At 38.0% G+C, this 17,227-nt stretch overlaps 2 protein-coding genes across 2 annotated transcripts in view; one reads left to right on the top strand and one right to left on the bottom strand.

Moving 5' to 3' along the window:
* LOC145500342 (glutamate receptor ionotropic, kainate 2-like) overlaps positions 1–17,227 on the top strand; it is a 230,248-nt gene that overhangs the window by 198,835 nt on the left and 14,186 nt on the right. The window lies entirely within an intron of this gene.
* LOC145500338 (inactive phospholipase C-like protein 1) overlaps positions 1–17,227 on the bottom strand; it is a 39,022-nt gene that overhangs the window by 12,452 nt on the left and 9,343 nt on the right. The window contains exons 3-16 of the mRNA XM_081479850.1: positions 13,110–13,313; positions 12,478–12,517; positions 11,481–11,610; positions 10,580–10,692; positions 9,838–9,904; positions 9,622–9,715; positions 8,750–8,867; positions 8,012–8,097; positions 7,063–7,183; positions 6,479–6,564; positions 5,413–5,495; positions 2,643–2,792; positions 1,310–1,421; positions 319–498 (exon numbers count right to left, since the gene is read on the bottom strand). Coding sequence (XP_081335976.1) covers positions 319–498; positions 1,310–1,421; positions 2,643–2,792; positions 5,413–5,495; positions 6,479–6,564; positions 7,063–7,183; positions 8,012–8,097; positions 8,750–8,867; positions 9,622–9,715; positions 9,838–9,904; positions 10,580–10,692; positions 11,481–11,610; positions 12,478–12,517; positions 13,110–13,313 — 1,584 coding nt within the window. The remainder of the gene's footprint in view (positions 1–318; positions 499–1,309; positions 1,422–2,642; positions 2,793–5,412; positions 5,496–6,478; positions 6,565–7,062; positions 7,184–8,011; positions 8,098–8,749; positions 8,868–9,621; positions 9,716–9,837; positions 9,905–10,579; positions 10,693–11,480; positions 11,611–12,477; positions 12,518–13,109; positions 13,314–17,227) is intronic.

The raw sequence follows: 17,227 nt of genomic DNA, 5'->3' as shown, positions 1-17,227 counted from the left end.
CAATAAGTAAGTCTAAACAAATATAAAATGCACACGTATTATGGGTTATTGATCAAGCTTGTTCGGTGAAGATGGCTGGATACTGGCCAATTGTTTTTATTGCCATCTTGACCGAGCAAGCTTGGTCAATAAAGAATTTATTATCTAAGATAACGAACACATTTTTCTTGCGGGACACAGCACGTAGTCCCGAGCGGGCCACTCCCTAGCCAATCACAGCGCAGGATTTGGTGTATCTTGCCCGGTCACGGAGCTAACCATACAATAATACACGTTATTACAATCACTGTTTTAAAATTCACTTTTCGCCCAGCTTACCAAGTTGACAGCCACAGTTCCACATCTCCTGAGGATTGTAGTTACTCGAGTCCACTCTCTTCCCAGCAGGGTACACTCGGCTTAAAAACGTCTTGTTATAGTTTACAAACTCTTCAGGAAATGCCTGTGTCAACCTCCTGGCGACATTTTCACTAAATGAACACATTTCCCAGCATTTTTCTGAAGTAAAAACAAACGATATATTAGAGGAAAGTCTTAACCGCCAGAAATTACTAGAGGAAGATTAAAACTTCATAAGGGTCTTTGCTAAGTACTTTGAAAACCTTGTGATATCCGTGGCTTGTTTTCGTTACCTTCGAAGTGGTACATCAATTGTAACGAAAATTCAGAAATACGAAGTTAGTTAATGCTATAAGCTCTTAGTGTTTCTCTACAAGTGCGCGCAATATTTGGTTTCGCCAAAGTAAAATCAAGTTTCATTCATTCGTCCGTGCGTTCCTTTCTTCGTTCATTCTTTCGTTCAAACATTCCTTCGCTCGCGCGTTCGTTCGTTTGCTCAATCACCCGTTCGTAGGTTCGTTTGTTCACTCTCCTAGAACCTGTGCACTTACTGGAGTATCTTTGTTTTCAACATTTGAAAGGGCGCAGCTCGATTAACTGTCCCAATGAATTTGACCCCGATGTCTGGAATACTTTTTGTGCGACGCGGGTTTAAGAGCTCAAAATTTTACAAGAATGTATGAACTCATTGGAACTTGTGCCACACAGAATTTGCAGTTTTTGAAAGCCAATTTCGCCTCGAATTTTACACTGACCCGAAGAACCAAAAATTTCACCAATTACTAAGTTTCACAAGCTCTTAAATGTTTGAAGTCAATTCGTGTCTAGCGTGATGCTTTCTCTGCGCGAAGTCGTATGTGAATGAGGAAAAATGTAAACAATGACGTGAGCAGAGATTCGCCTCTACTAAATAGCAGTGAAGTTCTGAAGTTCGTACTCTAGTGCGACAACTCTCTGTCGTTCTACTTACGGTTTTCGGTAGAATTCTGGAAGTCTTGGAAAGCAACAGATTTACAATACGTGACTAGGTCAGATAACTCCCTTGCTAGCTTAGTCGTCTTCTTCGGTTTCTTGTTGGGATCCTGCAGAGAGATACAGCTTTGAAATCAACTCAAAGTCTTGTTAGCAAACAACAATCGAAACTCGCTAATAACGATAAAGCGGATTAGGTGACGACAATGGCGCCAAAACTCAAGTGACTTACAGTCGAACCTCTCGTAAGCGACCACCAAAATGACAAGCCTTGGTGGTCGCTTACTGGAGGTGGTCGCTTACAAGAGCTTAGACCATATTGGGTCGGAATTTTGCCTCATTAGCATATGGTAACTGCAGAGACTTACCCCATGTTTTACATGTCTTATTCATGTGAAAAGTCAATTTCGAGAAAAAAATCCGGTACTACCCAGGAATGCCATAATATTACAACACCTTATTATCCAATTTCCGCTCTATAATCTGTCCAATGGTCCCTTACGGGAGGTTAAAAATAAAAAAGATTTCAAACTTTTAGCTCTAAAAGTGGTCGCGGTCGCTTACGAGAGGTTCCAAATATAGTGATTTGACTTGAAAACTTTTGGTATTTTGGAAAACTGGTCGCTGAGAAGAGGTGGTCGCTTACGAGAGGTGGTCGCAACCAGAGGTTCGACCATTTAGATTTCAAAGCCTGCGGGCGTTGACAAAGCACTTGTTATGTGACGTGACCTCTCCTCGTGACGTCATACCTACTCGGCAACTTTCCAAACACTTGCGAGTGTTCGCGCTATTATTTGATTGGGTAAAAAAAAATCGGAAGCCCCTCAAGTGCTTTCACGAAAACTTGTTAAAGAGGACTTTTGTTTCGTCAACGAAAGAAAATTTTTTACCGCTGAAACAATGAAGCCAAAAGCTTCACACCCAAAAGAATAGAGACTTTCCTGGTCGACTTTCGGGCCACTTCACTTGGAGACGCTGTGTACTACGTACTGTCCTCAAGGCCTAACTGCGATGATCAATCATGTCTTCATATCTGTCTCCGCAGTTCAAATGTATCATCTTTCATATATTCACTTGTATTCTCCACCATCTACGGGTATATTACGAACTGACAATGTGACCAACTAACGGTTTGCTTGATAGCTCAGTCGGTAGAACACTGCACTGGTATCGCACAGGTCATGGGTTTAACCCTGTTCAAGCTTGAATTTTTTTCAGGCTTTATTTTCGCTTCTGTGTAAAGTGCGTACATGACTGCGATGGTCTGTCGTGTGTAATTAAAAACAGGACCTCTCTTGCAAGCTCAGCAATGATTTTAAATATGAACCCACCTTGCCTATTTGCCGTTTTATGCTTCCTTGTTTACTGTTTTGTCTTTCGAGTTTACAGTCGCCATTCATAACTAAGCTATCCTCTTGTTCGTCATCGTCATCGCTGACCTCACCACTGTCTGTCTTCACATCAGATGGAAGCTTCTTGTTCTGGAAGCGCAATAAAAACGTTCATTGTCACTTATAAGAAAAACACCAATTATATTTATTGTAGGGAACAGGGAACAGTTAAGACCGAAATTATTCATCTGCAAAAGTTTAATGAGCCTGTAGATTTCAGCGTGCATGTTGCTAGGCTGTATGTCGCGACCTGAAGTTTAACATAATCATGGTCTTCAAACATACAAGTTCCTCGAAATTCTATTTAACAATTAGTTTATGAACTCATAGAAATCGAAAGCAAACTAGGGAAAGTCTACTTGCTTAGAGGAACGCCAATAAAAAATTTCCGATTCTTTCTAAACATATCAATATTATAACAACAACACCACCAAAACAACAACAATATTACTACTACTACTACTACTACTAATAATAATACTAATAATAATAATAATAATAATAATAATAATAATAATAATAATAATAATAATAATAACAATAATAATAATAATAATAATAACAAACTTTATTGAGCACTTTTCCATACAAACTTGAATCTTACATGTATCTGGTAAAAAATTCAGAAATTCTGTTGTTCCTTAAGTTTTCGGTAATAACAATTACAAATTACACTACACCAGAAGTGAGTGCCAACTGGACTCACTGATACAATCAGTGAGAATATTCAGCAATGACATCGGTATGAAATTTGGCATTGAGAAGTGTGCTGTCTTGGTCAGAAAACGTGGCAAACTGGCACAGACAGAAGGCATAACACTACCAGATGACACTACAATAAGAGCAATGGAAGAAAGCGAAGGGTACAAGTATCTAGGAGTGCTTGAGGCCAGCGACATGCTTCATGACCAAATGAAGGACAAAATCAGGAAAGAATACTTACGACGTGTTAAAAACGTTGCCCGCTCGAAGTTGAACGGTGGAAACTTGATACAAGCCATAAACACCTGGGCAGTGTCACTCGTTAGATATGCAGGAGGAATACTTGAATGGAGGAAACAAGAACTTCGGGACCTAGATCGCAGAACAAGAAAATTGCTAACCATGAATGGAGGGTTCCATCCACGGGACTGCGTGGCACGACTTTATGTGCCAAGGAAGGACGGAGGGAGAGGTTTGATATCCGTAGAGGATTGTGTCAATCAAGCAAAGGTATCGCTAGAATGTTATGTCCAAACAAGCGAGGAAGAACTGTTAAAAGCCGTCAGGAGGGATGGGGATGCGAATAGAGAAACAGCTGCCAACTTTAAAGCGAGGAGAAGAACTGAAAATAATCAAGACTGGAAAGAAAAGCCGTTATATGGACAGTTTGCAAGACAGGGTGAAGAACAAAGAAGTGAGGAAACATGGACCTAGTTAAAAGAAGGAAAGCTCAAGAGAGAAACAGAAGCTCTTATCATTGCTGCACAAGATCAAGCAATACGAACAAACTATATTAAAACGATGGTTGACAAGTCACAGAATGACCCGAAATGTAGAATCTGTGAGCAGAGTAACGAGACCATTAGCCATATTGTAAGTTCGTGCTCGAAACTGGCACAAAAAGAATACAAAAGGAGACATGATAACGTGGCTAGAGCAATCCATTGGGACCTGTTAGGAAATGTGGGTTTGAACGAAAGGAGAGATGGTATGACCATGTTCCAGACAGTGTGCTTGAAAATGAGGATTACAAACTTCTATGGGACTTCACTGTGCGAACAGACCATGAAATAGGGGCTAGGAGACCGGATTTGGTGATAATTGACAAGAGAGACAAGAGCTGTCAGATTATAGATGTGGCAATTCCAGAGGATAATGGGGTGAGAGAGAAGGAAGATGAAAAAGTTGAAAAGTATCAAGATCTAGCAAGAGAAGTTCGAAAAATGTGGGGTGTGAGGACAAAGGTTATTCCAGTGGTAGTGGGAGCATTGGGATCAATACCACTGAGATTGAAGGACAATCTGAGAGCCATTGAGGTGGGCATTCCTGTTGGACTGATCCAGAGATGTGCATTGTTGGGGTCGGCAAGAATTCTTAGAAAGGTGCTGGAGATGTAGAAAGAAGAGAAAAAGTAAACAAGGGGTGTTTCTTGGCTTCCCTAGGCAACTTGTTGTTGCCCGGAGCCAATGACGAAACCAGTTTCAATATCATCAATAGCTGTACGAATCTTTAATAATAATAACAAACTTTATTGAGCACTTTTCCATACAAACTTGAATCTTACATGCATCTGGTAAAAAATTCAGAAATTCAGTTGTTCCTTAAGTTTTCGGTAATAACAATTACAAATTACACTCATTCTTTTCAACCCTTATAAATTTGTCTATTATCATTTGTCCAAAAAATTTAATTAATTTAATAATAATAATAATAATAATAATAATAATAATGGTACTTTTATAGCGCATATTAACATGTGGATATGTTCACATGCGCTTTACACTTTGGCAAAATCACGGGCAGATTGAATTGTCGTCTGTCGTTTTATCGCACTTTGACAAAATCACGGGCAGATTGAATTGTCGTTTGAAAAGAGCAGCAGCAATTTTGCAGCCAAGGCACACAAAAAAATAATGGCTGAGAATGTGCGACAGCTCTGCTACATTGCAGCACTTGCAGTGGTATGCGAGTAGAATTCTAATGAGGGAAATAAGTTGACATCACTTACTTTGACAAGAATCTTCTCCCTGAGAGCCTCAGGTGATGGAAGATACGACTCGTTTTCTCCTGGTTGAATTGTATAAAGTTTATCTACATGGCGAGGTAAATAACATACCATATCATTACATGCGTACACTCAAAACTGTCCAATCAGATCTCAATCAGGGTGGCTATTTCTCTTTAAATGAGCGTGGACACCATTTTGAGCCTAGATTGATTGTTTTTGTAGTTGTTTTTGCACGAGGCTATGTAAACATGGTTGTAATGTGTCGATACATTTTCTTCGGTCTATTTTATATAAAAAAAATGTTAAAACTTGTCACTTCATGTCTAAACCCCTAGGTACGGCTCAGGTTTACAAAAACTTTGAATTTTCTTACCGTTGTCTCATGTTTGAGAGAGAACATGCGATACAAATACACTTAATTAGAGCGGTTTTAAATCAGTGTTGAAAGTAATTTGCATTTACTTTGGTTTTGCTTCACAACTGGCTTAAAAATACAGGCCACTTTTTCATGTAATCATCCTGCTCACGTCAGGTACAGGTATTTTCCTCGATTTTTGATTGGTTCACTGGATTTTCTGTGTCCTTTGTGATTGGCTAGAGTGATTACCTTGGGTGTGGATTAACGACACTCAATAGGTCACGTTCGATATATCAATATTCTAACATGGCTCCGAGGCTTTCAGGACAAACTTCTATATTTGGCGTCGTTGTCTTTGCATCCAAGTCTCTTGGGAATCGAGAGACAAAAGGAACTTAAAAAATTTACAGTTTTGACCCGAAAGCCTTAGGAGCCATGTTAGAATATTGATATATCGAACTTGGCCAATTGAAAAGCGCTTTATGTTCACTACAGCCTTTGTAAACATGCAAGCCATATAAACCCAGAGCCCAGGCAATTGAATGATTTCAGTAAATGCTTTCAAAAAGGCCGCAATAACACACTTATTCATACTTCAAAAAAAGAAAAAGATTTTTTTCTCGGACAAAATGTCACAAAAAAGCATAACTTTAAAACATCCGTTGCAGTGCTTGCAGTACCAAAATAATATCGATCTTCCAACCTCACCTTGAAAAATTTCTTTGAGATACTTTGCCATAACTTGCTGTTGTTTAACACTACAATGGTTTTCTATGGATAATATAAGTGGATATCTGAAAAAAAGATACAAGACAAGTCGCAAATGAATCCAATTGCTTCTAAAATCAACGCAAATTGAGAACGGAGCATCGCAATCATAAATACAACTACATCTCTACGAAGGAAAGCCAATAGCTTTTATCGCAGTTATCAGTCTGAGCGCTTTGACATACAAACGAGGCGTTTTCGCGCGCTTGTTCTCGGCTACATGTATTTTCTTCGAGTTTTGATTGGCTCAATGGTTGTCTCCTTTGCGATTACATACAAACGAGGCGAAAGAGCCAGTTTCGCTTTTTACTGACCCTTTCACCTCGTCTCTTCGATCGCCTAACCAGAGAAAACAATTTTGTTTCTATTCAATTGGTGCCAGTAAGTACTGTGAAAAGTGACATGGGACACTCTTAAATGGAGCCAAAGCACTATTTTCAACCCTCAAAAGGTACAACGAAACTCTTTCAGTAACACATAGAACCCTTCCCCTCCCCGAAAGCTTGGAAGCACTATCTACTTACGGAGATATTGTGAATGCATGTTCATCTATAGCTTCTAAAACATCACGAAAGAGAATCTTTGAAGTGAGAGTGTGACCATGGTAGATAACAGGATCATCACCGCTGCCATCCCAACAATCCACTGAAACAATGATAAAACCAAAACTGCATTAGTACGGAGTAACTAAAAGGCTTCTTGTCAAACTCGACTGATTGGAAATGGCCGTATGAATTGATAATTTATATAAGCAGTCCCTCTTTTGCTTAGTTTGTTGCGCTAGTAGTGACTGAAGAGAACGAGCAAAACATACATGTAGTCGTGCGTGTGTACTGCGCGGGCGCGTGGATACGTGCTGCGAGCATGCGTGCTGCGCGCGAGTGAATGAGTACTTGCAAGGTGTGAACGTGCACAAGACTCATTTACACAAGCGTTTATGTAATTTTTGTCGCGATTTTTATCCGGCTTATGCTGCAGTAACTACAATTTAAGCGCAATTTGAACGCAATGTCTCTAGAATTTCTATGAAACGTTATAAAATGAACACAAGTTTTGGGTCAGAGCATGAAAACACACATGGTCTAGAGTGCAACTTTCGACGTACATGTAAGTTAAGCTTAAATTACGACGGGCAGAATTGCACTGAAATGGTTTAAACGCGCGAATAAGAGTTGGAACTTTACGCCCGACAAAAAATTGCACTAACAGCGAACGTTGTACCATTAAGGGTAAAAGGGCTTGATTATAATGTCAGATTTAATTGAGTTTCAAAGCACAGCTGTTCTAGTGATGTTAAAATTATCCTACAAAATTCGATACATTTTTCCTTCAGCTTTTATTTACAAATTCGTAAACTCTAAATTCAATACATTAATCCAAGCCCAGGGGCCAAGGAAATCAACGCCAAAACAAAGGTGAAGAGCATTTAGACTTGGATCTTTTAATTTTGTTTCTGGCAAAGTTCACACTTACATTCTACACATTTACAGCCTTTTTGAAGTGCGTCGATATAAGCCTCTACACTGGACGGACCACTGAGTTGATTTTCTAGTAAGTATCTACAAAGAAATCAAACAAAAGCAATCTGTCAATCACCAAACCTGACCAAAGGCCAACTCGAAGGAGAAGTCAAGGAGTCAGCCCCTTGGGAATTACTAGTTCCCCCCAACCCCTGAAATTTTCTAGACTGCTCTGCCAAAGGGGCAAGGTTGCGTTTTCCCGCCACAACTGCTATAGCCTTCCTAGCGGGTAGGCGAGAAACAGCAGGGTGTTAGTTGGCATGGCGTGTCACGCGCCACCAAGTGAACCTCACGTTCCTAAGCCACTCGCGTGTTCTCGCTCTCGCGCACCGCTCCAATTCGCTCCCTTATTTCTTACATTTATTATCTGTCCCGCTACACGTATCTACCAGCCACATACCGTGCAGTATACTGTAGCTACTTATTACCTTCCTTAATAAATTCCGATTAATGATTACATATTCATAGACGCTTTTTACTGCAATGTGCCAGCCAGCCAGCTAGTCAGTCATTCAGTCAGTTAAATTGAGCAGGCAAAGCAGTTTGGAAAAAAAGATGTCTGTTAACCGCCAGAACTTCCCAATTTATCTTAAAACAATGATTTGATGCATTATGTTCCAACATGTTACTCTATTTAACACCCAGGCTACAACTCAACCACTAAATAGCAGTATTAGTTTACCGTACTTACGTGTTGTGTGAAGATGCAATGAAGTAATGAGAAAGTGGATGTGACATGTCTTGACAAACTGTTCTATGCTCACTGTCAAAAATATGACAGTCTTCTTCTAATAAATATTGTGTGAAACCTGAAAGAATAATAGAACTTTGGAACCAAACTATATGATTCCGCAAGAATCACTAATAGGTCTGCTCTACCTCAGACATAAACGCTAGTCTTGACTTATTTTCTTAAGAGGTAAAAGGTTAAATCTACGTACAAGCCAACTGGCCCATCAGGCCAGAGCTTATTCCAGTTTCCGTAGCTTGAAGTGACTAGGAGTATTTCTACTCCCCCCTGGATGGGATGCTAGTCCATCGCAGGGTTACCCCCAGCATTAAGTTCGCCGGTACCCATTTATACACCTGGGTGGAGAGAGGCACTGTGAGAGTAAAGTGTCTAGCCCAAGAACACAAGGCAATGTCCCCGGGCAGGGCTCCAACCCGGACCGCTGGATACAGACACGACCACACTAACCATGAGGTCACCACGCCTTCCAAGAGCGGGCATAAAATGACTGTAGTTTTCAAATAATTTTTCTTATGTCCACAAAATTCCCATCCGCTCAAATGAAACATAAATTAAAGTTCAATCAAATAGTTATTTTGGGGGTATCATAACACATCAGTGTCTTTTGAGAATATCAGCATTAAACAGCAACTTTGAAAAAAGGAATTGTACATCTCTAACTTCCTGAAAAAAAGAAGCTTGTTAAAGTTGAAATCACCAGGGTAACACTTGCCCTGATCAAAATTTAGCTCAAAAACATCGAATGGATAAATTTGTACATTGACACAAATAAAGTCCAATACAAGTAATTAATAGTCTAATTAGGAACTTACCATCAATTCCTAAACATTTTAATTTTCTGCCTTCCTCTGTCGGCTCACATCTTTTGATTATGTCTAAACAATGTTCTTTGCCTACCCTAGAAAGCTGGGCAATACGAGAGAAGAGAAATAAAAATCAACAAATTTTATCGTCTTTTTTTGCAGATGAATTCAGAATGTTTTCCAAGTGAATTTTTTTCTTTGCGGACAGTATGTACGAAACATTACCCCTTGTTCAGCTTCCAGGAAAAGCAGTAAATCATCGGTTGTTAGGTAGTCGCTATTGCTTGTATACCTACAATATAAAAGACATGTGTGATTGACGTCTAAAAGTAAGACCCTTGACTTCCCAACAGAGATTAGCACCTGAACCTACAATGTATCCCAAACACTTATTTTACATTTTGTGAAACACAAGTTTATTAAACTCATCACTTTGTATGTTTTATTTGATGTTTCATTATTTTGTCCAAACTTCTTGTTTCTTTGAGAGCTTAGCACATGTAAACACATGTAGTTCAGCACTGTATTTACATCCTGCATTAACAACTTTTTTGATGCCGACGCCAAACCCACAAATCAAAAAAGATCTATTCATCTAACAAACAAATTACAGTAAATCCCCATTTATTGGTACACAAACAGAAAAGCATTTTTAGCAAATATGACCCTATCAAGGTACAAAATGTCACATCATTGAAATGAGAACCTCAACTAAGATACCTGGATACCTGGCGACATCTCAGGCAACCAGAGCCCCTAGCATAAAGGGACCCTGTTGGAACTAAACAGCCAGTGTCCAAGGGACCCAGAGAATCAGGGAATCACAGACCAGAACATTAGAGTCCAACTCACATGAGGACCTGGAAACCACGGATCTTTAACCTGACATTCCAGTTAAGCTATTAACAGGCTGCTATCTTGCTAGCAGAGCACAACAAAATTTCAAACAAACTGTGCAGACACAAACCTTGCCAGAAGAAAATAAACCTCAGGTCTTGTAGTGAGTTCTTTGTAAAATGAAAGAAACTCTTCTCTAGATAAACTATTCTTTTGAGAATCTGGACTGACAGCTACTGCTTCCTACAAGAAATGTAAAAGAAAAAAAATTATACCACTTGTTCAATTGAACCAATCCACTGTAGAAAAAAGAAGATGGCAGCTGAACATTTCACCACAATACCTTAAAAACCTAAAACAGCCCATAAAGTACAAGAAAAGCATCTTGCAACATTTTGTCGGTAAGTCACTGTATTAGCAAACTTTCCTGAGCACTTTTATCAGTATCGTTACAGCTTTTGTGTGCTAAGGATCATGGCAAATGTGTCAGTTGCATTCTTCTTTTTTCCTATGGAGGATTAGCACTTGCCTTATTACAGGTGACCAAAGTGCATGATAAGAGTCTGTATGGAGCCCTATAGAGGTTTGTATAAATTTAAAGTTCTGGACCTCTCTTCATATAGCAATGACTGAGTTCTTATTGCAGTGATATAGATAAGGACTGGTTACCAAGTAATTTCACTTGCTACATGTAAAAGAACTAAGGCTGAAAACAAAGGTTAGCTTAAGGTATCTTTTGTGGTGCAAAGGCCAGAAAGCTGATTGAGACTGTTAATGAGCCAGTAGTGTTTTGTTAGCTACATTGTACATTCCTGTTTTCATTGTTAGGGAATTATTCAATTCAAGTCTCGAGGAGAGGAATGAAACCTACTGTATGGTAAATGAGCAAAATGACTGGAGTCATCCAGCATAAGTACAATAACCCAGTCGCATTGTACAAATTCTGCTATGCTGTATGCCAATGCCGGCTCATGTAGTCATATTATACATAAATATCACTGACGTCAAAACCTTGGGCAAATGTTACCAACCTTAAATCTTTGCCTAATTACACTTTCTGGAATTTGTTCATTGAGTTGTCTAACCACAGAGAGAACTTCTTTCTCACTGAGTCTTCCTTTTCCTCCATTGTCGGCCATGATAAACTGTTCCTTCAACCATGTGGTCAAATGTTAAAGAAAATTCTAATAATTTAAAATGCTACCTGATCAAACTCAAATTTCCCCCCTGTGTCTTTCACACTAGCTACACTCACCAATAATGCCATTATAACAAAATACCTGTTTTAAAAATAGTTTCTGCAAAAATTCTATATGATCCTAGTAGGGGAGAAACTCAGTCAATCCTTTGACTCCCAGGTGTGACTGGTATGTAAATTCTCCTTAAATTTTTAATACACTGTTAATCAGAAAGGTAATGAGACTGAGGAAAATCATCAACTGGGGATATGGTCTTGTTATAACATGAACTTCTCAGGACTAGCCGACAAAGAAAGGTATTGCATTAGTTAGAAGTATTGACTTTTGGATCCTAGGAGTGAAGAGGGCTAAAGCTGGAAACAAAAGCAGAGTTCTAATAATTATTTAAAAGAATGCGTTTGCATACATGTACATGTTGATCCCATCACAAAGTGACTTGTCTGAGGGGAACAGGCAGAGCAGTGGTGAGAGTTCAAATCTGGGTTGGTGTCATATTTGGTTTGAGCTTATTGTTGGTTCTTGCCTTGCTCTGAGGGTTTTTCTCCATATTTCAATTTAAACTGGATACTGAGGTCTCACAAGAAAACTGTTGGCCAATTCCCTCTGTGAGATGTGCCTGTGGGGAATCATGGTAGGTCACCAGCTTGGACTGGATGTTTATTTTGATGAATAAAACTACCACGATTCCCTGCAGAAGTGTCTTATAGAGGCAACTGGCCATTTGCACTGAAGTATACATAGCTTCTGTCCAAAAATGCTCATAACTTATTAACGTCTTTCCAATTTTTATCACTTTACTGAAGTGTCCAGAATGCACTAAAAAGGATATCTATCACGCATCTGTTGTCTGTTTTCCACAGGACTGCTGGCTGTTAATTGAATGACAGAAAATATGTTATTTATTGACTACATGTAAATGACCTTAACACGCATGTATTCTTGTTAAAACCTGTACATAAAACTACTAGTAGGACTACAACTTCCCTGTATGTGTAAGTTAACAATAATAGATTATGAGCTCAAGAATTCTATGAGGAAATACCTGACATAGCCAAAGGCCACCAAATAATGGTGTCTAATTATTTCCCTAAGTACACAACAGTAATAAACATTTTCGCACTTAAGCAAGATTTGTGTGGACTGAATTGTCATTTTGAAATTTGCAGCTGTTTACAAGCACTCATCAGCTTTTCCATCTTGAGGTCTTGTAGTTGAGTAATGGTAAATTCCATCATTGAGCCTTCTCAGGAATTTAACAGATTTCACTCAATCACCCACTTCACAGCAAAAAGAAAAAACACAATTATGTAAGTTGCATACTGTACATTTTTACATGACTTTCGCACACATGCATGTATGTATTCCTCTTCACCAGACCAGAAGTTAATTTGATTATAATTTAACCCAATTCTCTAGCACATGTATGGTGCTACAAGTATGAGCAATGTCACATTTTTTTACCTTTATCTGAATCCAAAAGGCACCTCAGACCAGTCACCCAAATATTTGCCTCGTCTGGAGAGTATGCAACAAGATTTAATGTCTCAAAACTGTCACTGTAAATAATAGAAAATGCACAGTCTTCTTGAAAATCATCTCTGTCCATCTCGCGGAAGACATCTGTGTTTTTCCCACAGCGGATCTCTTTTATTGTGTCGATGGGAACTGAAAAAATCATGGTTAAAAAAATTGTAAATTGACTAAGTTCTGCTGAAATTCCAAATGATATTTCAGACCTCAAAGCAACAACAGCTACTCTGTCTCGCAGAAATTGGCTGGCATCAAATATGTTACCTAGGGCCTAGTGGTTGATCTATTAGCCAGACATAGCAGAGGGGAAGGGGAATTGGGGGTGTACTTCAACTGTTTATAACTATTACAATATCTGCTGAACATTGCAACTTAACTTGAAATTTATCTGAAAACAATAACATTTAGTATGGCATGTTATTGTTCTCAGAACTTGATGGTTTCCAGGGCAACCACATTTTGACAGGCATGTTTTTCAAATTCTAATAAACCAAATTAATTTTATAGAGTTGTTTTTAGGTTGCCAGTACTTTCAATAATTATCTTATGGGTTTTCTGGCATTTTGGAAAAATTCAAGAAATTGAAGATGTTTAGATAACACAACACAGCTGCCACACGATATGACATCACCACCTCAGGCAGATTACAGTTGAACTTCCTGTAAGCGACCACCCAAAAATGTCAAACCTCAGTGATCACTTATGGGAGGTGGTCGTTTACAAGAGCTTAGACCATACTGGGTCAAAATTTTGCTTCGTTAGCATATGGTAACTGCAGAGACTTACCCCATGTTTTAAATACGTTATTCGTGTAACAAGTCAATTTGGAGAAAAATCGGGTACTTTATGTTAAGAAATTTTCATCTCTTATAATGTTACAACACCTTATTATCCAATTTCCACTCTACTAATTGTCAAGTCGTCACTTACAGGAGGTTAAAACCAAAATAAAATTTCAAACTTTTGGTTCTAAGAGTGGTCGCAGTCGCTTATGAGAGGTGGTCGCTTACAAGAGGTTCCAAATATTAATAGTGACTTGACTTAGAAACTTTTGTTATTTTGGAAAAGTGGTTGCCAAGGAGAGGTGGTCACTTACGAGAGGTGGTCACTTATGAGTGGTGGTTGCAACTGGAGGTTCCACTCTATGTACAAGGACACATTAAATTTTTGGATGTACTCAGTTTCATCGGTTAAATATCATCAATGAGTTTATGGAGCCGGGGAGCAGGGAATCCACCATGCCCGTCTCCTTGGTTAGAGAGAAAGCCTGGTCCAAAGAGAGCTAACAAGAGGACACCATCTTGAAAAAAAAAAAAATTATCACAGGGGTTCCAAAAATGTTTTACAATGTGAAGGCAAGGTGTCCATAAGGAATTCCCAGGACTGATTCAATTTTGAGCTGTTTTTAGTTTAATAGGGTTGACAGTTCTTCAGCTGAATAAGAAATGGAAAAAAAAAAAAAAAATGCAAATCACAACCTGAAGTGATCTTTAATCCTTTATAGCTGCAAACGAAGTTATTGAAAAATAACAGTTTTGAAAGCAAAATGGAAAATTGAAGAACTTCAGGATAATTGCACTGACCTGTTATATAGCATTGGTTTGTTTTCTAAGCACAGCTGAAATTTGTACACGTATACATGTACCACTTCCATTGAAAATTAAGTATTGCAAGTATTTTCAGAGGGCAAAATAATGGTTAATGCATAAAGACAAAACAAATAATTAGAGAATCAGAAAATTTTTGTTGCAAGCGTAAATGTTGCCAGCATCAATTTCCAGGCAATTTAATGGAAAAGGATAGAAAACATATTGTAAATTCTGTTACAGTATAAATAAATTTCACAAATGGGTTTGAATATAACAATAAAATTTAAAACTTTCTGCTTGCAATGAATAATATATGAGGAAACTTCAACTCAGGAGGAAATTTCTTGCAATTGGCAGCTGTAATCCTTTGACAAACTGAAAATTTAAACATGAATGATTAATGCACTGCAAATTGGAAAAAGAGTTCTGCATTGTTTTCCAGACAATGATAAACACAAAAGCACTTGTAGTAGGTGTGCAAATGAAGAATAGAATGATCATCAAAAATTACCAAGAATTAAAATATTGAGGATATTACATGTACATGGCAGTGCAAAGATATGAATTTTATTTTTGAGTGGTGAAAACAATAATTATTTTACGAACGAGTATGGCAACTGAGTAAAATATTGTTTTTAACACCAGAAAATAAAAATTCATATCTTCAAGCTACCGTGTTATTTTCTTTTACTATATAGACAAACTGACTGTTTGCACAAACAACTGTGAAAAGGCAGGAAATGACGTCATCAGTATGCTCAATAGCAATGATATGGAAAATACACCACTCAGGTCCCAAATGTAGTTTTGTATGAATTTTATGAATGACGTACATGCACATGACTGTATTTTACAGTAAAACACTCTTGTCTATTATTAACAATAAAACAATATGAAGTATGTAACTAGGTAACAAGTTCAACTGATTGACATTTAAGAAATAGAAAACATGTACGGTGTTTCTATCGAGTTATAGAAACACGAGTGGAAGTTTGGGAGAATGAGAAATGCTGTGAGAACACGAGCCAAAAAATTTAGAGTTTCAAGTTTTTAATATTTGAAGGTTCAATATTATTGGCATTTGTGAAAAAAGAGGGAAAAAAGGCCAATACTTAACTACCAGATGAAGAACTTTTAATAAATGATTGTAATGGTCATAAAATTTCTGGCTATTGTTGCAAATTTTCGCACTTATCTGATACTGATTTTGCTGTACCATGCGTTCCACTTTTCCTGCACTGAGATTGATGCTCGTGTACAATAAATGCTTTGAAAATTTACTTGTTTCATATTTCAACATCATGTGAAGGGGGGAGGGGCACTTTTATAGTGGTAAGATGTAATCGATGGTTGTCCGTCCAAAAATGGGATATGTCCAAGCAAAAATAGGTTTGACTGGACAATTTGACCGGTGCAAGCAGGGAAATTATTTGAAGCCCTGGAACATGTTATCTATTTCTTTTAGAAAACACCACAACGAAAAAAAGGAATACAACTTGTTAACTTTGATTATCAAAATGTAAATTATCTTTGCTTGCACCATCATTACGTCAACAGCCCGTGCTACTTCTGCGTTTCTATTGAGTTATAGACACACGATTTTTAACCAGTCAGCGTGCATATTTTCTTAGGACTGTTTTCTAAAAATAAATAATTGAACCTAACAAAAAAGTTCATTCCATTCTTGTCTTTTCATTTTACAGCTTACATTACATGTTATGCTTCTCAGGTTGTTTGCATGAAAGTTACACTCAAACTATCTAGTACCTAATATGAAGAAAAAAAGATTTCTACATCTTTCAACTTTTTTTGGAGCATGTTTTGAAAAAGCAGTTTCCGTTATAAAAACTACTGTAATTAGTATGCAATCCATCTCAACAATATATTGTAAAATTCGAACCTCTCACAGATTCAGCGAACCAATCACAATCCTCCTTTTCATCTTGAAACAGTTTGCCATAAAATGTAGAATACATGATACATAATATAATTTTACTTCTTGCAGCAGCTTGCGTGTTCCTGCTTGCAGCACAAGAACTTCTTATGCCACTTCCTGCATGTGCATTATTTTTGGGCTGTACTGTGTGACTGGGTAATCAAGGTTAATTTGTCTCAGAAACGGGACAGTTAGCACTTAATTTAAGGGAGATGAAATTTCGTGTTTATCGTGTATTTGTTCCCAGCTTTCTGACTCCACTAGTCATGCTGCACTGTATTTTCAGCTGGGACGTGTAACATTCAAATATTTTATGGTAACAGGTATCAATAACAAGGGCAGCAGAATTTACATTCATTTCATTTTATTCTCTCTATCATGTCACTTCTGACAGTCTTTTGCTAAAACAAAAACTAGTCAATATGTTGAAGAATAAGCAGGTGCACTCATAATTTACTGATTTCAGCTCACAATCATTCTACTGATATCAACATCAAACAAATAATAATTCAACACCATCATAA

Source organism: Orbicella franksi, chromosome 10 (assembly GCF_964199315.1).
Source record: "Orbicella franksi chromosome 10, jaOrbFran1.1, whole genome shotgun sequence".
NCBI classification, from domain to species: Eukaryota; Metazoa; Cnidaria; class Anthozoa; order Scleractinia; family Merulinidae; genus Orbicella; species Orbicella franksi.
Note: the sequence above shows the minus strand (reverse complement) of the source record. Positions and strands in the feature narration are given on the sequence as shown.